Source organism: Anolis carolinensis, chromosome 4, assembly GCF_035594765.1.
Source record: "Anolis carolinensis isolate JA03-04 chromosome 4, rAnoCar3.1.pri, whole genome shotgun sequence".
Taxonomy (NCBI): domain Eukaryota; kingdom Metazoa; phylum Chordata; class Lepidosauria; order Squamata; family Dactyloidae; genus Anolis; species Anolis carolinensis.
Window position 1 is genome coordinate 132655566 of NC_085844.1, and position 23818 is coordinate 132679383.

Genomic DNA, 23818 nt, shown 5'->3' on the forward strand with positions numbered 1-23818 from the left:
CTCCAGTTGTCTGTCTCCTACTTCCACTGCGTCCGCACAGACACACAAGCCGAGAAGAGGGGAAGTCTGGTTTCCGCTACAATAAGACAGGGTCTTATATTAATTTTTGCTCCCAAAGATGCACTAGGTCTTATTTTCAGGGGATGTCTTATTTTTCCCTGAAGAAGAGCTCACATTTAATGTTGAACAACAAAATGAACATTTATTATATACTGTAAAGTAGTTGTCATCACAAACCAGCATAACCAGACAAACTATGAATCCTATCAAGAATTTCTTGTTACTACCATTATTTACATGTACAACAATCTATGGTACCTCTTGCAATTTAGGTTTCACAAGGTTTCCACGCTGATTTCTCTCTATTCTAGTTTCAATGTAGTCATGAATGATGAATAATATAATATACTATAATAATAATATGATAATATAATAATAATATAATGATATACAATATATTAATGAGATAATATAATATAGGATATAATAATAACAGAATATGATAATAATATGGTATTAATAGGATAATATAATAATGGGATATAATAACAGAATAGCATAATAATATAATAATAATAGGATAATATAATAGAATAGAATGGAATAGAATGATATAAAATATATTAATAGGATAATATAAAATGGAATATAATAATAATAACAGAATATGCTAATAATAATACAATAATATGATAATATAATAGAATAATAGTATAGAATATAATGATATAAAATATATTAATAGGGTAATATAAAATGGAATTTAATAATAACAGAATAATAATATAATAATATGAAAATATAAAAGAATAATAGAATAATAATATAATGATATAATAATAATAATAATAATAGAAAAATATAATATAATGATTTAAAATATATTAATAGGATAATATAATAATGGGATATAATAATAGTAACAGAATATGATGATAATAATATGGTAATAGAATAATAGTATAAAATAATCAGTTTCATGGCATAGGATAGGAATAAGGATGAGAGGAGAATCCCAATGCGTCCTGTACCTTTAAGGAGCAGAAGCAGCAGGATGAAAGCCCTCTTTCTTCCGTCCCACCCTCCCTTGCCCTGGCTCCAGGAGCCAATCAGAAGCCTCTGGGAAGAAGGGAGCATGGCCAGCATGGCCAGGACGGAGAAGGAAGAAACGGCAGCGCAGCAGCAGCCACGGAAGGTTCTTCAAGCCACGGCTGGGGGACAGGCAAGGCAAGGCAAGGCAGGGAGGGAGGCACAGAAAGCAAGCACTTTCTCTCCCTCCCTCCCTCCCTCCCTCCGGTGTGTGTATGAGTGCTGCTTTAGCCCTGCAGCCATGCTTCTCAATGGAACTCTGCTGCAGCCTTAGTTGCTAGGTCTTACTTTCAGGGGAGGCCTTATATTTGACAATCCCCCCAAACCCCTGCTAGGTCTTATTCTTTGTGGAGGTCTTATTTTCGGGGAAACACGGTAGTAGCAAAACCATACACACTATATCAGGATACATTTCAAGCTATTTGGAGAAGGATCTTTGGCTCGTATTGTTTGATCTTTTAGGAGTTAATCTACACACTTCATTCTCTTTTTCACGCTTAATTCTCTCACCCTTTTCTTGTTCATTATCAACCCATGTTTTATAGATTACCGCAAAATCTTTTACTATGTAGTTCAGGAGAAATTACTGTTTCCTCTAAAAGAAATGGGAATGCCCCAGGATCTGATTATCCTGATGTATACACCTCTACTCTGGACAAGACATTACTGTCAAGATGCAATATGGAGAAATAAAGATGCTTTTGACAATTGATTGACTGTTTTTGCACACATGTTGGAAACTGCCCTGAGTCCTCTCGAGGAAATGGAGCAGCATTATTATTATTATTATTATTATTATTATTATTATTATTATTATTATTATTATTATTATTATTAAACAGAATGATTTCCCATTGTCAAGGAGCTCAGTCAAGGCTGTATCTTAACACCTCATCTGTTTAATTTATATTCAGAATATATCCCATAAGAAACATGATTAGACTTGAAAGGAAAAAGAAAAGTGGGGGAAAAGAACACCGCTAATTCCAGGTACTATATACAGATGACAGCATATTACTTCCAATATATATATATATAGATGACTTGGAATAATTATTGAGGAAAGCCAAGCAGGAAAGGACAAAAATGGGGTTCAGCTGAACTTTAAGAAAATAAAAATACCACAAATAATTTACATAACTCCAAAGTAGGTTGCAAAGACACTGAAATAGTAAAAGATTTCCTAAACCTTGGTTCAGTCATTAACCAAAATGGAAACATAGGAAATCAGAAAAAGACTCAGGCGGGTTCTACAGTTAATTAATGCAATTTGACACCACCACTATGGCTCAACGCTATGGAATCCTGGAATTGTAGTTTGGTGAGGCACCAGTACTCTTTGATGGACAAGGTTACAGGCCTTGTAAAACTACAGCTTCCATGATTCCACAGCATTGAGCCATGGTGGTGGTATCAAACTGGATTAAGTCTACAGTGTGGATGTACCTTTAGATTGAGAAAGACAGATATGAAGAAACTAGATAAGATCCTGAAGTGTAAAGATACATAACCGAACATTTGTTAGGATGGGTTGCTGTGAGTTTTCCAGGCTGTATGACCATGTTCTAGAAGCATTCTCTCCTGATGTTTTGCTCACATCTATGCCAAGCATCCTCAAAGGTTGTGAGGTCTGTTAGAAACTAAGCAAATGGGGTTTATATATCTGTGGAATGCCCAGGGTGGGAGATAGAACTCTTGTCTGTTTGGGGCAAGTGTGAATGTTGCAATTGGCCAGCTTGATTAGCATTGAATAGCCTTGCAGCTTCAAAGCCTGGCTGCTTCCTGCCTTGGGGAATCCTTTGTTAGCTGACCTTGATTGTTTTCTGTCTAGTATCTCCCTGTTTTCTGAGTGTTGTTCTTTATTTACTGTCCTGATTAGTTTTTTAAATACTGGTAGCCAGATTTCGTTCATTTTCATGGTTTCCTCCTTTCTGTTGAAATTGTCCACAAGCTTGTGGATTTCAATGGCTTCTCTATGTAGTCTGACATGGTGGTTCATCAAGTGCTCTGCTATGGCTGACTTCTCTGGTTGAGTTAGTCCGCAGTGCCTTTAATGTTCCTTGATTCATGTTTGGGCAATGCTGCATTTGGTGGTCCCTATGCAGACTTGTTCACAGCTGCATGGTTGACTCCTGTAGAGGTGAGAGGATCCCTCTTGTCCTTTGCTGAACGTAGCATTTTTTGGATTTTGTTAGTGGGTCTGTAGATACTGCAACATTCACACTTGCCTCAGACAGACAAGAGTTCTATGTATTGTCGAAGGCTTTCATGGCCGGAATCACTGGGTTGTTGTGCATTTTCTGGGCTGTATGAATTCTTTCTCCCACCCTGGACTTTCCACAGATATATAAACCCCACTTGCCTAGTTTCCAATAGACCTCATAACCTCTGAGGATGCCTGCCATAGATGTGGGCGAAACATCAGGAGAGAATGCTTCTGGAACATGGCCATGCAGCCCGGGAAATTCACAGCAATCCAGTGATTCCAGCCATGAAAGCTTTTGACAACACATATGTTGAATTGGTTGAGACTAGATGAGATACTCATTGAAAAAATAGAGCAAAATGTGCTGCAAGATGTTTCACAATCAAAAACAATAAACTTTTATCATAATTTATGATAGAACCAATTAGGAAATGATATTTATAACCCAGGAACAAAAATCTTGTGTGATAATAAAATAGTAATCCATTTATTTATTTATTTATTTATTTATTTCCAATATTTCTATCCCACCCTTCTCACCCGAAGGGACTCAGGGCGACATACAATTGGCAACAATTCGATGCTGACACATCATTAAAAACAACAACATATAAAAATGTATTACAACCAATTAAATACAGTATAAAATATAAAACATAAAACATATGCTTAAAATCCGTTCGTCCAATATCCTCCTACTTTATCCATATAACAGTCTGGGTCGTCTTTGTCATTTATTAGTTAAAAGCCTAGGCACATAGCCATGTTTTTAAGGCTTTTCTAAAACTCAAAAAAGTTGGGGCTTGCCGTATATCTCTGGGGAGGCTGTTCCACATTTTATCTGTTGCCTGCCTCTTGGTTAAACCAGACAGACAAAACAAAATACACTAAAATACACAGAAAACAAAAATTGGCTCTAGTGCAGGCATGGGCAAACTTCCAGCTGTTTTGGACTTATGGGCTAAGGGCTGTTAGGAATTGTGGGAGTTGAAGTCCAAAACACCTGGAGGACTGAAGTTTGCCCATTCCTGCTCTAGTGCTACCAAAATGCAGGTCAAAATTCAGAGTTTAAAACTGATTGGGTTGGCCTGCTCTAAACCAAAACGAACTCCTCAAAGAAATAGCATGACATTTCCTTGGCCTGTATCTCTTTAAGACACAGACAGAGCTTGTCAAGCGAAGAAGCGGGAAGCAAACAACAAGGAGGAAGTGGAGGCAGCGCTCGCTTCAACTAAGAAGCCTGGCAGGGCCTTGGCCTGCTTCACCGACGTCTGTCATTGCTTTATTCTTACACTTTCAGTTACTTTCAAGTGATAAATAGTTGCCTAATAGACTAACTCATGCTATTTTTATTTTATTACTGTAATTCATATTCTTACTTTGCCAGGGGTCGGCGTCTCTTCCGGTTTCTCTTCAGCTGCTGCTACAGACATGATGGCCCTTCTCCTCCCGGCCGGCGGCGCCTGCGCAATACATCTCGCCTCTCTCCCCGTAAAAAAGGAAGCGATGCTCCACTCCCTTCTGACCCAAAGAGGGCGCTCAAGAGACCGTGTGCCATGCAAGCCTACATAGGGACCACCAAACGCAGCATTGCCCTAACACGACTCAGGTAAAGGTTTTCCCCTGACGTTAAGTCCAGTCGTGACCGACTCTGGGGGTTGGTGCTCATCTCCATTTCTAAGCCGAAGAGCTGGCGTCCGTAGACACCTCCAAGGTCATGTGGCCGGCATGACTGCATGGAGCGCCGTTACCTTCCCGCCGGAGCGGTACCTATTGATCTACTCACATTTGCATGTTTTCGAACTGCTAGGTTGGCAGGAAAACACGACTCAAAGAACATGAAAGGCACTGCGGACTAATCTATGGAAGGTCCAGGGTGGGAGAAAGAACTCTAGTCTGTTAGAGGCAAGTGTGAATGTTGCAACTGGCCACCTTGAGTAGCATTGAATGGCCTTGCAGCTTTAAAGCCTGACTGCTTCCTGCTTGGAGGAATCCTTTGTTGGGAGGTGTTAGCTGGCCCTGATTGTTTCCTGTCTGGTATTCCCCAGTTCTCTGAGTATTGTATGAAATCTGTTTTTCATACAATGTATCTACACTATGGAACCCCGGTGGCGAAGTGCGTTAAAGCGCTGAGCTGCTGAACTTGCAGACCGAAAGGTCCCAGGTTCAAATCTCGAGAGCGGCTTGAGCGCCCGCTGTTAGCTCCAGCTCCTGCCAACCTAGCAGTTCGGAAACATGTCAATGTGAGTAGATCAATAGGTACCGCTCCGGCGGGAAGGTAACGGCGCCCCATGCAGTCATGCCGGCCACATGACCTTGGAGGTGTCTACGGACAACGCCAGCTCTTCGGCTTAGAAATGGAGATGAGACCAACCCTCAGAGTGGGACATGACTGGACTTAACGTCAGGGGAAACCTTTCCCTTTTTATCTACACTGTACAATTAATACAACTTGGTATCACTTTAACTACCCTGACTTAATGCTTTGAAACTGTATGAGATGTAGTTTGGTGAGGCGCAGCACTCTTTGGCAGAGAAGGCTAAAGAGCTTGTGAAACTATAACTCCCACGATTTGGAAGCATTGAGCCACGGAAGGCTCAAACCGCATTCGTTTTCTACAGGGTGTAGTAGAGCAGACCCTCCCTTCCAAGATTTCTTTCAATCGCTCCGATTGGTTTACGGCTCCGATTGGCTCACTCTATACTTTTTGTTTCTTGGGTCTATGAAACACGGGCAGACTCGCGAGATGTGCGCAACGAGAAGAGACTTACTCTGTCCCAGTTAGCAAAACTGAGTGAGGAAGGCAGCAAGTAGGTAAGAGGACCAAGGAACACAATGGTGGTTTCTTTTGATGTATTTTTAGGAATGATTGGGCTTTCATTTCATTTGTAATATTCTTTTTAATGCTTTTGTATGACGTGGAGAGTTTCTTGAAAGCTCTGCTTTAGTTTATAACCTGCCTTCAGTGATGGCCTGGGAAAACAGGCAGGCTATACATATATACCTCAGCAGCTTCCAAGGCCTCATCTACACTGCCATATGATCCAGACTCAGAACTTCATTATATGGCAGTATAGAGACTCCTATAATCTACTTCAATGAGGCTTAGGGCCTTTCCCACACAATCATACAATCCAGAATATCAAGGCAGATAATCCACAATATCTGAACTGGAATATCAGAGTCCACACTGCCATAAGATGCAGTTCAATGTGGTTTTATTCAGCTGTGTGGAAGGGTCCTCAGCCTGCATTATGGGAGTCTACAGCCTCTTCCACATTGCCATATAAACTCCACATTTTCTGCTTTGAACTGGATTATATGGCAGTGTAGACTCTAGTTCAAATCAGATGATGTGGATTATCTGCTTTGATAATCTGGATTATGTGGCAGTATAGAAGGGGCCTACACTGACTATTATAATGCAGTTATGTGACAGTGTACAGTGTTCCCTCACTTATCACTGGGGTTAGGTTCCAGGACCACCCGCAATAAGTGAAAATCCGCAAAGTAGAGACTATATTCATTTTAATATTTATACATTATTTTAGTAGTTTTACACTATTTTAAGTCTTTATCAACCAATCGTGTGTTGATAAATCGCCTTCTTCTCCCATTGCCACTTGGGCTCCTTTTCTCTCTCCCTTTGGCTTCTCCTTCCTCCCTTCCTTAGGCTGTAAATTGTAATTTTTTATGATTTATAATAGTCTTTTAGAGTTTATTGAAAAACCGCGAAACAGCGAATCCGCGAAAAGTGAACCACGAAGTAGTGAGGGAACACTGTAGATGGGGCCCATGTGGCTATCTTCTTTAATCGCCCCCCCCCCCATCCATTCAGTTTATAATCTTCCCTTAAATCTTTATTTTACCCAATTTTGTCTCTTTCATGCTTTATTTCCCCTTGGTATCGTTATTTTGAAGCACTTTCTCATCTCTTCCCATGACCTCCTTTGGGCCTCTCCACACTGCCATATAATCCAGCATATCAAGGCAGAAAATCCCACAATATCTGCATTGAACTGTGTTATCTGAGTCCACAGTGCCATATATCCCAGTTCAAAGCAGAAAATGTGGAATTTTATTCAGTTGTGTGGAAAGGGTCTGCATTATCTGAGTCCACACTGTCATATATTCCAGTTCAGAGGAGATAATGTGGGATATTATTCAGCTGTCTGTAAGGGGCCTTTGGCTCTCATTGTCAGAGTGTTCATCGTTAAGCAGCTAAATGTGTGGCGATCTTAAGAGTTATAATGGAAAATCATGTGTGTTAAAGCCCAATCAGTAGGCTTCATTAATATTAATGGAAGAGTGCTTATGGGTACACCTGAGGCTCCTTCTACACAGCTGTATAAAATTACAGTGAACTGGATTGTATGGCAGTGTGGACTCAGATAATCCAGTTCAAAGCAAATATTGTGGATTATATGCTTTGATATTCTGGGTTATATTCTGTGTGGAAGGGCCCTGAATGAGCGTAGATTGGCATCACTTTAGTGGTCGTGTATCAATGGTATGGAATCACGGAGGTTTACTAAGTCTGTAGCTCTCTCTGCCAAAGAATGCTGCTGCAAACTGCCAATCCGATCATAACATTGAGCCATGGCAGTTAAAGTGATGCCAAACCACATTTTTGTTTACATTTTACTTATTTATAAGTCTTGCAAATGCACTGTGAAATGCTTATAAATGTAGAATAAAAAAGATATTTTATCTAGCTAGAGTAAGAAGAAATGGTCTTCAGCTGAAGACATCACTGAACAGGTAACAAATTGTAATTATCACCATCCTAGCAATTATCACCAAACTAGAATTACAATAATAAAATACGTTATATTTTGCTGCAGTAAAATATTTTATTTTTCTTGCACTGCTAGTGGCAGGCTTGATGATGATTCATAATAAGTACAGTAACTAATGCATATTATTTTTTTCTACACCAGGAAATTATAGAAAACTAGAAGGTGGCCTCTTGGATGTAACCATCAATAAATACTGTTTTACAGTATGTTGTTACTGCATCTGTTAATCAGAAAACAGAGGCGATTACCAGTGCTGTTGACAGGCTTTTTAAATAAGGACAGATTTCTGTACAAGGCCTTTGCTACTTCTTCCCCTCTTTATGGAAAGAAGAAAAAGATAAGTGAATATGAAAACATTGACCAAGAAAAGTATGGAGATTTGGTCCGTGATCTTGTTTCCTTCCGGGACAGTTTCCAAAGACCTGAACATTTGTTTGCAGAAGATGAACTGCTTTATGGACCTGAAAGTAAATATAAGCCTCCAACTAAAGAGGTTGAACCGCAACTTATTGGGAACTGGACTCCTCTAATGAATCCTTGTAAGAGTTCTTTACCCCCACAAACTGTCCTTGATCTGCCCTTGCAAATTAGTTTGGAAAAGAGGAATTTAGCCAGTGTGACAGCTGTGCTGCAGCAGACCATGCCTCTGGAGCAGGCTTTTCATTTGGAGAAGTGGAGACAGCGAATGATTTTGGAACTTGGAAAAGAGGGTTTTGCAGAATACACTAAAAGTAAGCAGCAATATGCACTTGTTGGTTTATTCAAGGGTGGCTTGATTTAAATCAATGAAAAAAAACTTTAAATTAGTGTCCTGAACAAGTTTTATGCTTTCAGGTGTGTATTATTTGCTGAGCAAGCATGCATTCTAACAGCCTATACTAACAATTACAACTTACAAATATGCTACTAGAGTACCTCCGGTGGCACAGTGGGTAAAATCGCTAAGCTGTAGAACTTGCTGACCGAAAGGTCGGCAGTTTGAATCCTGGGGGTGGGGTGAGCTCCCACTGTTAGCCCCAGCTTCTGCCAACCTAGCAGTTCAAAAATATGCAAATGTGAGTAGATCAATAGGTACCCTCCAGCAGGAAGGTAACGGCGCTCCATGCAGTCATGCCTTGGAGGTGTCTACGGACAATGCCAGCTCTTTGGCTTAGAAGTGGAGATGAGCACCAACCCCTAGAGTCAGACACGACAAAACTTAATGTTGGTCGGGAAAACCTTTACCTTTAACCTTAATTTGCTACTAAATGGAAGCTTTACAAAAAATATAAACATATGCATAATTAGGAAGCCCCCCATGATGCAGTGTTAAAGCACTGAACTGCTGAACTTGCAGACCAAAAGGTTGCAGATTCGAATCCGGCGAGCAGAGTGAGCACCTGCTGTTAGCCTCAGCTTCTGCCAAACTAGCAGTTTGAAAACATTCAAATGTGAGTAGATCAATAGGTACCGCTCCGGTGGGAAGATAACAGCGCTCCATGCAGACATGCCGGTCACATGACCCTGGAGGTGTCTATGGACAATGCTGGCTCTTTGGCATAGAAATGGAGATGAGCACCAACCCCCAGAGTCGGACACAACTAGACTTAATGTCAGGGGAAAACCTTTACCTTACTATGCATAATTAACAATTTATGGCTTTGCAAACCCATTTGGCTGTTGACTTATTCTGATTTATAACACACGCGAGCCAGGTGAAAATGAGTTTTAGTCTGGATCTGAACTATGTGATAAGATTTTACCATCCCAGGCTTTTATTCAACAAACATATATATAAAGGAATATTGAGCAAGACTTCTTTTGTGTGCGTCTAAACCAGTGGTTCTCAACCTGTGGGTCCCCAGGTGTTTTGGCCTACAGTTTACCAACTGTTAGGATTTCTGGGAATTGAAGCCCAAAACATCTGGAGGCCTACAGATTGAGAACCACTGACCTTATTCAGTCATATACAAATATGGTCCGGTGCCAGCCAGTCAGTAATAGGCATATGCGCACACACCCCATTTTATTGCTTACTCACAAATAAAGTGAAAATGTTTGTTATCCTAGGCCCCTTTTCCTCAGTTTTTCCTTCCCAGTCACTTGAACAATGTGCGGTTTGCATATGTAAATAAAGCTGTGGGATGACTCTGTCCAAATTTTACACTAGATGTAGTAATGGCTGGTGTTAGAGTTCACTCATAGAAGCACATGCTTGGCATTTATAAGATCTGAGGACCATTACCTGGCATTCCAGGTAAAATGAATGAGTAGTAAAGCTGAGGAAGAATCTGAAGAGTTGCTGTTTAGTCAGTGTATTCAAGAATCAGTAGACTGACATGGTATATAGCAGCTCCTTACATTAGAAGATGCTAACTTTGAATTATGATGCTCTATTCACAAGTTGTTTATCCAGCTGCTATTGCTCAGCACTAATATCCACTACAAACTACCTGCAATGTGGTTTCTAAATGTGGGTTCTGCAGCAGCAGTCATGATACATTTTATGTTAATATGATCCAGTGGCCATCATTTTTTAGTATTAATTCCCGTATGTACAAATAATGGAAGTACACAGCTAATAGAATGTCAAAAATGATGATACATTTCCTACAAAATAGCACTATTTAACAAAATTTGAAAACAAAATTCAGTTCCTGTTTTGAAAGTGTTATTTCCTTTTTAATTGTGTAGTACTTACTTTGAAAGTAGTTGTTATACTCCAGAAACATTGTTTTGTGGCTACCACAACTATGTTGAAATGGTTGAAACTCTATGAAATATTCATTGAACAACTAGAGTAAATGTGCTGCAGGATGTTCCATAAAAACAAAATTTTTGTAGTTTAATAAACCTTTTCCTTGTTTTTATGATACAACCAATTAGGAAATTACATTTATAACCCAGGAACAAAAATCGGTTTACATAGTGTAATATACAAAATAATCAAAAATATGTTTCATTTATACTTTAATCTGTGTGTTCACTAGTAAAATATTTTCTATCAAGCTGAAACACCCTTCCACAAACTGAGATGAGTTTGAGGTAGAAGGAGAACTTCTGGATTCAGTCATCAGAAGAAATCACAGAGTTTTTTAATGACATGTTGACATAAACATAGTAGAGTTCACTATTGATATGTGTGCATCATCATCTATTGAATAATCTGATAATTGTGTATGTTCAACAAATGTTAATGTGTAAAATTGTTAGCTATACATTATATCGAAATGTCTGAGTAACTGCTTTATATGATTAGCTTGTATTGTTTTGTAGATATCTTTCAAAAAGGGAAGTGCTTTCATGCAGCCATGGAAAGCTTATTGTTAGGTGATGATATTTCTGTGAAGGAGCAGGAAGAAGACACTGGTGGCTCTGGATTCGTGAAGAGTGTAAAGCATGTGCTACAGGAAGTCACTGGAGTGAGAGCCCTTGAAAGTGCAGTACAGCATGAGACACTTGGTTATCAAGGCCTAGTGGACTGTGTGGCAGAATATCGGTAAGAGTGAAATTCATCACTTTAATAAAATTGTCCACTCCAATGATTGAATTAAATGGGAGTTGAGCACATACATGTTCAGCTTTTCCAGTAAAAGGAATGATCCCAAGTTTTCATGTTAAATGTTTTTCATTTAAACTACCTCATGCCTTAAAATTTGTAAACTAGACACATTCGTATAGCATACTCAAAATTAAGGCAGCATAGACCTAGAAATTGTGTTTCCTTCTCAGTCTTCCCTAAACCTTGGATTTAAATTATTGCTCCTTCCATTTACCAATGCGAATTGGAAGCTGAGTCAACAGTCTTCCTCTCCCCTGCTTCCAAACACTTTCTGGAGGCGTCAGAGGCAATATTGGCATGTTTTGGGGGCCCTGGACTTAAATTATAGCAGGGACTTTCTTCAAAAACAAAAGTGACCACAATGTATTGTACCTGTCTCCTGACACATCCTAGTAGATTTATGTATGGCTGGAATATCACCACCCGTATCATTTTTTAAACCTTTCCAGAATATTTGTGATTTTTGCAAACTGATGTAGGCCCAGGAAAGTCCTGTTGTAGCCCTCTTTAAAAGCAAGAAGTAAACAAGATTCTGATTTATTGTTTCAATAAAACCTCCTGAGATGATTAAAACGGCTTAAGGAGTCCACAGATACATGGCAAATGTGACATGTATCTTATCAGAGTGGCAGAAGGCATTTTGGATTAAAAATGATGATTTTAAAAAATGATGTAGTTGGTGCAATGAAGGGAGTGCCTGTTTCTGAGGGTCATGTGCCACACCCAGATCTTGAATATTTGCTCACAACTGTTGTAAAGAGTATGGCACTGCACTATACAGGGTGTTTGAAAAAGAACTCCCTAGTTTTAATGTGTTTTAACTTAAAACTAGGGAGTTCTTTTTCACACACCCTGTATATCTGTACTTCTGTGGTTTCTGCTTCTGCAGGAATTAGGTTATGCCATACCAGAGAAGAAGCAAGTGCACAGAGACAGGCCTTTCCTCCATTTTGTTTAGTGATCAACAGAGTCCACAAACATGCCTGCCATGGAATCAGGGGCCACTTTTCTATGGTCCTTGGAAGCGCTGCCCTTTACCTTGTGCTGAGAGAAAGTATGCCTTTCCAAGAATTCTGAAGAAATTATGCAGAAGGGAAAATCCTTAACAATTTTTCTTGTGTCAAATAAGACATTGCCCTGTTATTGACGAGGTGTAGTGATTACACATTTTGGTCAGCCGTGAATAACTGAATTATCTCTAAATGCTTGTTCACACAGAGGAAGATTGTGTGTAATTGACTGGAAGACTTCAGAGAAATCGAAACCATTTCTCCGTAATACATTTGACAGTCCACTACAGATTGCAGCATACATAGGAGCCATTAATCATGATAACAATTACAACTTCCAGGTCAGTGTGACTGGTTGCTTCTGAGATGACTCTCAGTTCAAATGCAGTTTAGTACTTGTAGCATCTTGTTTTCCACTTATTCAACTGGAGCTCCAACCGTTTGATCCTGTGATACTTCAAATAAGTCTGATTCAGTAGTCTTACTGCCTCAGCAGCCAGCTAATGCCAACCAAACATTGGCTGAATCAGAAACTGCATTACTAGTGGCAAACAAAAAAATATAGCAACTCCCAAAATGATTTTCCTGGTGTCCATGACAGGACTACACACAACAGCTAGGAATGACATAGCAAATATGCAACCCATGGAGGCGTCAAGTTAGGAGTTAGTTTACCTATAGTAATAAGGAAGTACTACTATGACATTACTTCTTTACACAGTCAAGATGCAGACTGTGTAAAAACCTTACTTTTTACAAAGTATGTCAATTTATGCTCCACTTCTTCCCAGAATTGGGACCCAAAGTGGCTTTTGGTACTCAGAGTGTCTTATATATCTTGCCAACAAAAGTTATGCCTTCAGTAAAGGTGGGGGGATCTAGTATGATTAGAATTTATGCTTCTAATCCTTAACTGAAGTAGTTTTGTTAATCACACATATTCACTGAAGAAACATCTGAATTAAGTGGAATAGCTGAAAGTGGGGGAAAGTGCTTGGGTTTCATTTATAACTTTGATTTCTTCCTGCTCCCTAGTGTCCATCAGACATCTCCTTCTGCAGACAGTTTTGGGATTTATTACACCAGCAACCTGCTATTTTCCTGTGTGGCTGTTCATTTCTGTAGCTTGGTTCAGGTTATTTTATAAGCCATGGCTTTGGATGTTTGTGAACAAGCCAGAATTGGTGTGCTTCCTCATCCCTTTTTGTACATGCTTTTTCTGTGGTTAATTTTTTCTCTCTGAACTGGAAATTGTGGTTTGAAGTGGCTTCAAAAATGTCTGCCATAGTATCAGGGTTTAAAGAAAAAGCTTTTGAATATGGATGATTTGAAAAGTTTATACTAGTTCAAATAATGGTGTTGATAGACCTCACCAATATAATAATCTGTTACGTATATAGTTGCACTTCTTCAGCACACATGGAAAGTGGGTAGCAGCTCCATAGCGCTTGTGTTCTGAATGCCTGATTTTGGAAAGTGGGGTTTTCCAAATCAGGGCATTGTGGAAAATATGATGTAGACCTGAGTTTCTTAAGCATTTTTTGACTTACAACCCTTTTTTATCCAATAAATGTTTATGTGGTCCTGAGTATGTAACAGAGCCCACAGAGCTGCTGAACTTCCTGACCGAAAGGTTGACAGTTTGAATCCGGGGAGCGGGGTGAGCTCCCGCTGTTAGCCCCAGCTTCTGCCAACCTAATAGTTTGAAAACATGCACATGTGAGTAGATCAATAGGTACCAATCCAGCAGGAAGGTAATGGTTCTCCATGCAGTCATGCCAGCCACATGACCTTGGAGGTGTCTACGGACAACACCAGCTCTTCAACTTAGAAATGGAGATGAGCACCAATGCCCAGAGTAGGACACGACTAGACTTAATATCAGGAGAAAACCTTTACCTTTACCTTAAGTATGTAAAGGATGGAGGAAGGGGGGAATTGGAGCAAGACCTGCAAAAGGGAGGGAGAGAAGGGAAACCAGGCAGAGGCACACATGCGATAGAGGAGAGGAAGCAGAGTGCTACACACAAGGATGAGATAGAGAAGGGAAAGAAAGGAAGGTTACTCCAAAATACAGTTGCACAAAAAAGAAAGTGAACCCGACATACAGTTAGCGTGACCCCATATTTTAAGAAGCTCTGATTTAGACAATTGCAGGAACAGTGATTGCATAAGCCATCTCTCCCAGAGTACCATGTCTCAAGGACCCATGGGAAAGTAGATATTTGGGAAACACGTGGAATAGTGCCTACTGTTATCTACTCATACTGCTGCCTTCCTCACCACTGGTGCATACATTACCGTTTCTTCTTCTCCCAATTGTCTTTAACTCCATTGGTACCATTAAGTCATTGGCAGTTCCAACATAACTGGCACAATAGTTTGACTGGTATCAAAGCGAACTCAAGCCACTGCAGAACCCCTACTTATAGGAAATGTCAGTGTATTTATATTGTCATTAATAATTGTACTAGACTAAACATTCAGCAGTCATGTGATACTATAAAGATAAAAATGTAGGGAATTGGAAACAAAACCAAGGAATATTTGTGAACGTTTTAAGTTTAGCACAATTGTTCCACATATACTCCACATTTAGCTCCCAATCAGATCTGCCCAGCCCTATTTTATTGTTTTGTTTTTTTCCAGCACTTTACTTCTAGCCCTGGCCCTATAGCCTGCGTTTTGCACAAACCTTGCCCTCTTGAATCTGAACATGCCCACTTTTTCCGGATTCTGGTTGTTGATATTGATAGCTGCATTTTTATGATGTTTTTGCTTTTCTGGTTTTGTTTTAATTATATTGCTTATTTGTTATATGCTTTTTAATTCTTGTCTATGCTGTGTTTGGTCCCTATGTAAGCTGCCCCGAATCCCTTAGGGGAGATGGTGGCAGGATACAAGAATAAAGTTATTATTATTTGATGAGCACTTCACGTATAAAACAATAAAGGATGTGGGCTAAAAATATGCATTCCCTCTGAAAAATGTTCTTGTTTTGCTTTCTAGGTTGATTGTGGACTTCTTGTCATTGCCTACAAAGACGGTTCTCCTGCACATCCTCACTTCATGGACTCTGAACTGTGCTCTCAGTACTGGAAGAAATGGTTACACCGTCTGGAAGAATATAAAAAGAAAAGGAAGGGCAGTGACACTGTTTAAAAAGTGTCCTTAAAATTAAAACTCCCAGTTTACAGATTGAGTACTTGTTGAACTTAGTCCGCCATTGGAGTTCCCTGTCTTGTGCTTTCCTCATAAAGTTGCAGAGGGACATTTGCAGGCACAGGGTATCGATACCTACGAAAATGATTTATCACATGATTCCTCAAATATGCTCATTTTCTCATCAAGTTGTTTCCAACCTACGGTTCAGAGAAGATATACCGTTGCCCTCATCTGAGAGAATGTGCCTTATCCAGGGTCACCCAGGGATTTCCACGGCTGAGTAGGGATTTGAATCTTTGTCCAGCATTTAAACCATCATATATTGTTGCCTCTGCCCATTTTTTAGAGCAGAAGTCAGTTATGTTATGAAATTAGAAGCCCAGTGGTGTGAAAGTAATGTTGGGAGCCAGGGCTTGTAACAAAAAGGTTTTTTTGCTGTTCATTCTTGTGTACAAATGCCCCTTGTGGTGTTGCGTTGTCATTATCTAGTTATCCCACAGGTTTGAGCATACATACTGGCAAGGTAATATATGGTTCTGCATTCAAAGATGAATTTTATTGTGTTTCTTTAGCTGTAAAGTGAGAAACTTTCAGTAACTAAGGGAACCAAAACAGATCATGCCTTTGAGTCCTGTTTGGAGCGAGGTGGGATATAAATAAAGTTTATGGTGCTCAATGGAATCTTATTTCTAATTTGCATGCTGACAGGAAAAAAAGCAAAACAGTCACCTGCCTCCAATGCCTTTTCACTGATTCTTACAACTGTCTGCTTCATCCCAGATCTGTCTGGAAAAAGTACTTTACAAAAAATTGTTTGGACCTAGTGATTAGGCGGTGAAGTGGGGAAGAGAACTTAGAATAAAATACTATGTATTTTAAGTTGGGATATATGTAGTAAATGGAGCGCTACATTTTTAAAATTGATTTTTTAATTCAAAATCCCCATCACCTGTGTTTAGGTTCAATAAATTTGTTTTGTTAAATTACAACCAGGTTTATTTATCAAAGGCATTTGTTAAAATCACACAAAATCAGATTTTGTTGTATTCCATATTCTGCTCATCCCTTTTTGCGGAAATTTCTTTCTCAAGTTCAGAAATACAGTAGGTTTATTCTCCAATCGTTTCAAACAATGGGTTTAAGCACTAGTGGTTTTAGTTGATTTGGATAACAGTTCTGAGAACCCTTGAAATTAACGGCCACAGAATGGTGCTAGACCGATCAATAAGTGGATCCCACTTAGAGAATCAGCAGAACTTAGCCCAGGGTCCTGTGGTTCAGAGTGCTACGCATACAACCACCCAATCCAGTAGTGCTGCAGCCTCTAGCCATGCCTCCATCCCCAATATGTTTCAACAAACATGCCCTCTGCAGGCTGCGGGATTAATTTTCCCAGATGAGTCCCTGCTCCCAGACTGTTTTATGCTCTATAAGCAGCTTTTTTATTTTTAAGAAACCTCCTACTAGAGCCTAAAATATGTCAGAAGTTCCTCCAGGCATGGTGAAATTGCCTTCCTCAACCTTAGAGAGCTGTTTCATTTTTATAAAAAGAGTTGAGATGGGGGCACAAGAGGCTGAATACAGCCTTCCAAATTGTGTGTCGCAACACTTTCCAGGTGTGTCACACAAACATAATGAGAAATCTTTTGAGTCTTTGTGATATAAGCAATAAATCATATTTTCAAACATGTAAATGAAATATTTTCATGAAATATGTTGTGTCCCCATACATTTCATTATTACAATGTGTATGTGTCTGTATCTCTTATAAGGGGTTGTTTTAGCCTCTGATTTGCTAGTAAAACTGAATTACAGGCAGTTACGAACAAAATAGGTTCTGTAGGTTTGTTCTTAAGTTGAATTTGTTCGTAAATTGGAACATGTACATTTTTGAAGTATAACTTCAGCCATATGTATGTGTGTGTGTGTTGTCTATCCCACACACACTTGGGATAGATTAGATAGATGGGATAGATGTTTTGCTGTCTGTGCCCCTGTTCAGAATATTTCACCTCACTTTCCGTCCCTGTGATAACTGGATTTTGAAAAAAATTGGCTTGTTATGGAAAAAAGGTTTGGTAAGAAAGTTCAGTGGAGACATCTTTTCTCCATGATAACTCTTTCAGAAGTGAATTTCCCTTCTGAAGGGTAGATTATTCTCCCTTTGTTATCTCATCCTTGTTTTTAACCATGAGTTGTTTGTAACTTGGGGACTGCCTGTACTGTATTGCAAAATGATGCATGTCAAAAAGTTTGCCAGCAGCATGAAATGTTTGGAAAGCTCTGGCCTATAGGATGTCCTTTGCTTTCCTCTGCCATTTGATTTGGCAGAGAAATGGTTGGCAATAGAGTAGTTTGGAAGGGATGGTTGTAAATGCATTCAGTCCTGGCAAAGTGTTTTCCTCTCCTTTTCCTGAAATGTTACTCTCTTCCCCACCCTAGAAGAGTGTTACTCAAAGTAGTGGTCCATGGACCATTGCCAATCCACAAGTCATTGGTTGATGGTCTTTGGAGATTATCTGAGAAAAAAAGAATTGGTTATAGCCCATACCAGTCCCTGCCACATTGCAGGGGGAAAACTTGCCAGTCCCCCACATCCGATAGTTTGAGATGCACTTCTCTAGAGGTTTTTGAGAAGACTAGTTAGGCTGTGAGACCTGGCAGCTTTCATCTGTACACATGTAAACCTCACTGCTTTTTGCCACTGTGGTCTATTGCAATCTTACTACTCCCCCTCATTCTGAATTGGGCTTATCTCCACTGATGAGGTCAGTTTGTTTTGCAAAACAGCTGTCATTTTTTTGGAAGTTTTCTTCAGTAAAGTACTTCCAGGATGTATATTACTGATGTGCATATACAAGTCCTCTTGGGTTGGACCTGTATAACCACAATCTTCACAGACATACAGTTTATCTCTCCGTTGCTTATAAGAATATTGTTGTTGCACTGCGTGGATCTTTTTAAGGTGTGATTCCAAGGAACAACGCTGGGTAAAGGCTTTGTTGCAGACCTCGCATTTGTATGGACGAATTCCTGCAAAAGAATAGAGACTTTTTATATATATTAGGGATGGACAATCTGCAGCTCTCAGCCTAATTTCAAAGGCTCTTCAAATGATCAGTTCAGATGTTTAATAAGAATGATCTGACCAAATTGTACCTGGCAGCTCACTGAGCAGGAGGAAGGAATGGAACATGCTCGGTATTTCCAGTGGTCTCAACAACTGGCCTTCCAACTGAAAAAAAAGTTTTCCCAACCCTACAATATTGCATTATGATTATCATTTTCAAGGCTCTGTGTAGGCTATAAATTATGAAAGCATAGGAAAATGTATATGATACTGGCCTCCACACTTAAGTTTACTTTGACTCTTTTTTAAAAAAACAACTTTGCTCATCCTGTAAAGTTCGAAAATGTTTGAAAGTTGGGGAGAAGCTGAATATGATTTATAGTAGTTAGATCAAGCTTCAGGATCACTTATAGCTTCCCCCTACCCCAAAGAGTATAAACTACAAACATAGACAAAACAGTAAAAATGTTAAGATTTATTGTGCAAAATGAGAAATATGTAAATTTTGGAAATATGTAAGTTGCAGAATTCAGTGTTTTTCATATAGAATATTTAGTACTTTATTGCTGTATTTTAATATCATAAAATCAGCAATATAAATAACTTATTAACTTTGCAATATTAGCATCTTATTTCTTTTTGAAAATCAAAGCGAGCTTACATGAGCTGCCTTTATAGAAAGGACTGTTCCGTGGGTTTATAAGCAGAAGCAAAAAAAAAGGAAAAGTATTATTATTAGGTTGCTGTGAGTTTTCTGGGCTGTATGTACATATTTCATGTCTATTCTCTCCTGACGTTTCGCCCACATCTATGGCAGGCATCCGTGATTCTGGCCATGAAAGCCTTGGACAACAATTATTATTATATTTATTTATACTCTGCTTTAGCTCCCCAAAGGGGACTCAAAGTGGTTTGGAACTCAAAGCTCAAAATTAAATGCCAGATTAGCAACTTGAGATTTTGTGCTTTTGTTTAGAGTTTTGAAAAAAAAAGTATCAATTGCTTATGGCTGGCACAATATATTTGGAAGGTATGTGGGAAATAGACTGAGTAAGTGGTAGTATTCAGATGTTCTGTCTACTGTATAGCTGCATTCTCTGAGTATTAAAGCACCATTATGCAAAGTGTTAATTTAAAAAGATATGAACTCTACACAAATGCACCAAATTGATCTTGGAAAATAGCATGTGTTTCTGAGAGCATTTTTAAAATGTTAGTACAATGACAAACTAATTGAATAATAAATAAAAGAAATTGGCCATTATTTTCCTGTTAACAGCAGGCATGCTTACAAGGAATAGAAATCTCATGACATTTTCTAGCAGCCTCTTTCAGTAACATTTGCTCTTACCTGTGTGTGTCCTTACATGTCTTTTCAAATCAAACGTGTCATTGAATCCTTTCCCACAGAAGGTGCACAAGTGTCTCTTCACCTGGCTATGACACTTTATGTGGCGGTTGAGCATGCGTTGCAGGCGAAATCCTTTGCCACATAATTCACAATTGTGCATCAAGGCATCACCACAAATGCCAGTGGTGAACTAGGAGTAGGAAGTAAAACACAATTTTAGAACTGAGACAGAAGTAGAGCCAAAGATACATATGTCATGCCCCAAAGCTGAGGACAAAAGCAACCTCCTGCCATTCAACCTAACTAAGATTTAAAAGTCACTTGTAAATCTTAGTTAGGTCGAATGGCAGGAGGTTGCTTTTGTACAAGAAATGGAAATGGGGAGAAACTATCAAAGAGGAATTTAAACTAATAATGCAAGGAGAAAATCAGAAAATCCGAAGCACAGAACTATCTCAGGGTTGCTAGAGATACAGTAGAGTTTTGCTTATCCAACATAAACGGGCTGGCAGAACGTTGGCTAAGCGAAAACGTTGGATAATAAAGACAGATTAGGGAATAGCATATTGAATGTCAAATTATGTTATGATTTTACAAATTAAGCACCAAAACATGTTTTATAGCAAGTCTGCCAGTTGTTTGGGAGCATGGCTGCACTTGTTGTTGGGGATGTTGGCCCGCTACACGTTGCTGCCTAGAAAAACAACTGTGGATCCGGGCGGGAGGCAAACTGTGTTGGATAATACAGAACGTTGGATAAGCGAAGGTTGGATTAGCAAGACTCTACTGTATCAAAAAAATGTCCGTAGCAAAAGGTTGAACAAGGAACTAGTAGGGCCATAATGTGTAGCTGGTGAAATGCTACCAGAAGGGAGAAAAGGCAGAATTACCTAATTGTTTTAAGGTTTCAATCTCCTAAACGGAAAACATCTGTGTAAAATATAGCAGATGTTGCAGTAGGAGAAATGCAGTGCAGAATAGGCAAAGAGGTAGTACAATAATATCTATATTAAGTCTCCATGGCCAGATGAACTACAATGATATTAAAATAACTGGTAGGAGTAATCTTAGTCCCCTTCCACACAGCTGTATAAAATGCACACTGAACTAAATTATATGGCTGTGTGGACTCAGACCCGTTCTAAACTGCCACATAATCCACATAATCTACTTTGAACTGGATTATATGAGTCTACACTATAATCCGGTTCAAAGCAGATAATCTGCAGTGTAGAAGGGGCCTCAGATAACTCAGTTCAAAACAGGTATTGGATTATCTGCCTTGATATTCTGGGTTATATGGTTGTGTGGAAGGGCGCTCAGAAACACTGGCAATCTTTGAGAAATCCTATAAAATTAGGAGGGCAAATGTCTCTATCTTCAAAGGGGGGGAATAGAGGAGGAGGATCCAAACAATTATTATCCAGTCATCCTGAAATCAACATCAGGAAAAACTAGAAAACATCATTAAACAGCCTAGTCTAAGCAGTTAGAAAGGTTTGCTATGCTCATTAAAAGAAACTTTGGATTTCTCAAAAACAAGACATGCCAGACTGAATGAAGGGAATGCTGTGGATGTACCATATCTTGATTTCAGTAATACCCACAATATGGTACCCCATGATATTCTTGTAAATAAGATGGTAAATATGGACTATGCAGTGCTACCCTCGGGTAGATATGTAATTGGTTGACCAACTGAACACAAAAGTTGCTCGCCAATAGCTTCTTTTCATTAAGTGCCTTCCACTTTTTCCCATTGCTATTGCTCATTATTATGCTTTCAGTCTTTGTTTTAATAAGTTGCCATCCATCATTAAGTAATTTATCTGTGTATTATTTCCTGTGGGATCTCACTCAATGTGGCCTTGAACTTCTTCAAATTCATTTTCTTGAAGTTCAGAGTATATATCTGACTGAACTCAGGCTTTTCTTTCCTCATTATAACAAATCACAGGAGAACATGTTGACCTCCACCCAAGGTTCCCGTTGACCAATCTTTCCCTGTTGGTGAGAATCGGGTCAAAGACAATTGATTCCTTGATCTCCAAATCCAAATCCAAATCTTGGAGGTGAAGCAAGGTCAGTCCAGATGAGAGATCAGCAACCAATTCTCAGTGCTATAGGCTAAATTTCAGCAGAAGGAACTAACAAAACACATATATGATTGGGTTGTTGTAAGTTTTCCGGGCTGTATGGCTATACTCCAGAAGATGATTATATATGATTATTCCATATACACTTATAACTGTATGTACCTTTATTTTGGATCTGACTGTAGGGCGATTCTCTGCCAAAGCCAAAAGTGTCTCTTCTGTTGTAGACTCAGCTGAGATATTGGCCGTCTCTGTATCCCTGCTGCTTGTGCTCTCTAAGCTGCAGCTGTCTTCACTACGATAATTCAGGAGGACACACCTTATATCCCCTGGAGAAAGAAAACATAACTTCAAAGTCAGAAACGGCAAGCATTCAAACAAATACTATTTTTGATGATGGATAGCAGTGGCCCTACAAAAGACTTTGGAGTCACTCAGTCCAACTGGGAGTACAATCAGGGCATTTTTCCAATTTGTGGGCTCAGGAACAATCCACAGTTTGCAACTTATCAGGATACAGCTTCAGTTTCTTGGCCCTCATCCAGCACGTTATAGTATCTAACCATTACTCTAGCATGTGGCCAGCCCCAGATGCTCCCAAAGACAAGGAGAAGTAGAACTAATGAATCAAAGAATCACAGAGTTGAAAGAGACCTCACAGGCCATCCAGTCCAACCCCCTGCCAAGAAGCAGGAAAATCTCATTCAAAGCACCCCCAACAGATTAAAATCATAGAATCATAGAGTATGACATCTTCATCAGTATGACATCAGCATACTGAGAACACTTGGCCTCAAAGCTCCTGATGATCTCATTCAGCAAAGTAAAGACTTTCTGTATATATTTCAGATTTCAATATTAATGTCAAAAATACGTAGGATGATTTTACATGGGATTTGTGCTACATTAGAACACTTAAGTAAACTAAATATTAAATAACCAGAAAAATTAAAATAAGGTGTAAACACTAAGCTAATCTGGGAATCTGCTATTGCAACACTTCATATGGATATTGAAGAACATTGCGAAAGAATGGAACACGCTACTTCTCAGGATAATCTACAGAGATTCTCTTGTATACTTCTGGCAAATTTGGGGTGGGTCGGGGGAAGGACTTTGTGGCTGTGCTTTGGAATTGGGATTCCCCTCCTCAGAAGGCTTTCCTTGTTTCTTCTTTGTTAACCACTCAGTGCACACAGTGTCTTCTATGGAGGAAGGCACTGGTCTGCAGGAAGCGGTCAAATCGCTTTTTAGAGCAAACCCAAGGCTTTTTAGGCAGCTCTAAAGGTAAAGGTAAAGGTTTCCCCTGACGTTACGTCCAGTTGTGTCTGACTCTGGGGGGTTGGTGCTCATCTCCATTTCTAAGCTGTCCGTAGACACCTCCAAGGTCATGTTGGAGGCTGGCATGACTGCATGGAGTGTCGTTACCTTCCCACTGGAGCAGTACCTATTGATTTACTCACATTTGCATGTTTTCGAACTACTAGGTT

General features: G+C 39.4%; 3 protein-coding genes across 3 annotated transcripts in view; 1 reads left to right on the forward strand and 2 right to left on the reverse strand.

Annotated features, from left to right (window-relative positions):
• The window catches only part of snx5 (sorting nexin 5), a 32257-nt gene extending 27451 nt beyond the window's left edge, over nt 1–4806 (reverse strand). Inside the window, exon 1 of the mRNA XM_003219882.3 lies at nt 4675–4806. Within this exon, the coding sequence (XP_003219930.2) occupies nt 4675–4728 (54 nt within the window). The 5' untranslated portion in view covers nt 4729–4806. The remainder of the gene's footprint in view (nt 1–4674) is intronic.
• Nucleotides 4793–16800, forward strand: mgme1 (mitochondrial genome maintenance exonuclease 1). The gene is made up of 6 exons (XM_003219883.4): nt 4793–4904; nt 6034–6110; nt 8237–8826; nt 11351–11573; nt 12855–12987; nt 15656–16800. Exons 3-6 carry the CDS (start codon nt 8301–8303, stop codon nt 15806–15808), a joined length of 1035 nt encoding a protein of 344 aa, XP_003219931.1. The 5' UTR covers nt 4793–4904; nt 6034–6110; nt 8237–8300; the 3' UTR covers nt 15809–16800.
• An 834-nt stretch (nt 16801–17634) lies between these two features.
• The window catches only part of ovol2 (ovo like zinc finger 2), a 29440-nt gene continuing 23256 nt past the window's right edge, over nt 17635–23818 (reverse strand). Inside the window, exons 2-4 of the mRNA XM_003219901.4 lie at nt 22491–22657; nt 20233–20422; nt 17635–18844 (exon numbers count right to left, since the gene is read on the reverse strand). Coding sequence (XP_003219949.2) covers nt 18537–18844; nt 20233–20422; nt 22491–22657 — 665 coding nt within the window. The 3' untranslated portion in view covers nt 17635–18536. The remainder of the gene's footprint in view (nt 18845–20232; nt 20423–22490; nt 22658–23818) is intronic.

What these genes read in the sequence shown, in the direction of transcription:
- mgme1 (XM_003219883.4), top strand. Translation starts at nt 8,301, where the DNA reads ATGTTGTTACTGCATCTGTTAATCAGAAAACAGAGGCGATTACCAGTG. An exon ending in TTTTGCAGAATACACTAAAA is followed by an intron (nt 8,827 to 11,350) that starts GTAAGCAGCAAT and finishes ATTGTTTTGTAG; the next exon opens with ATATCTTTCAAAAAGGGAAG. An exon ending in GACTGTGTGGCAGAATATCG is followed by an intron (nt 11,574 to 12,854) that starts GTAAGAGTGAAA and finishes TTGTTCACACAG; the next exon opens with AGGAAGATTGTGTGTAATTG.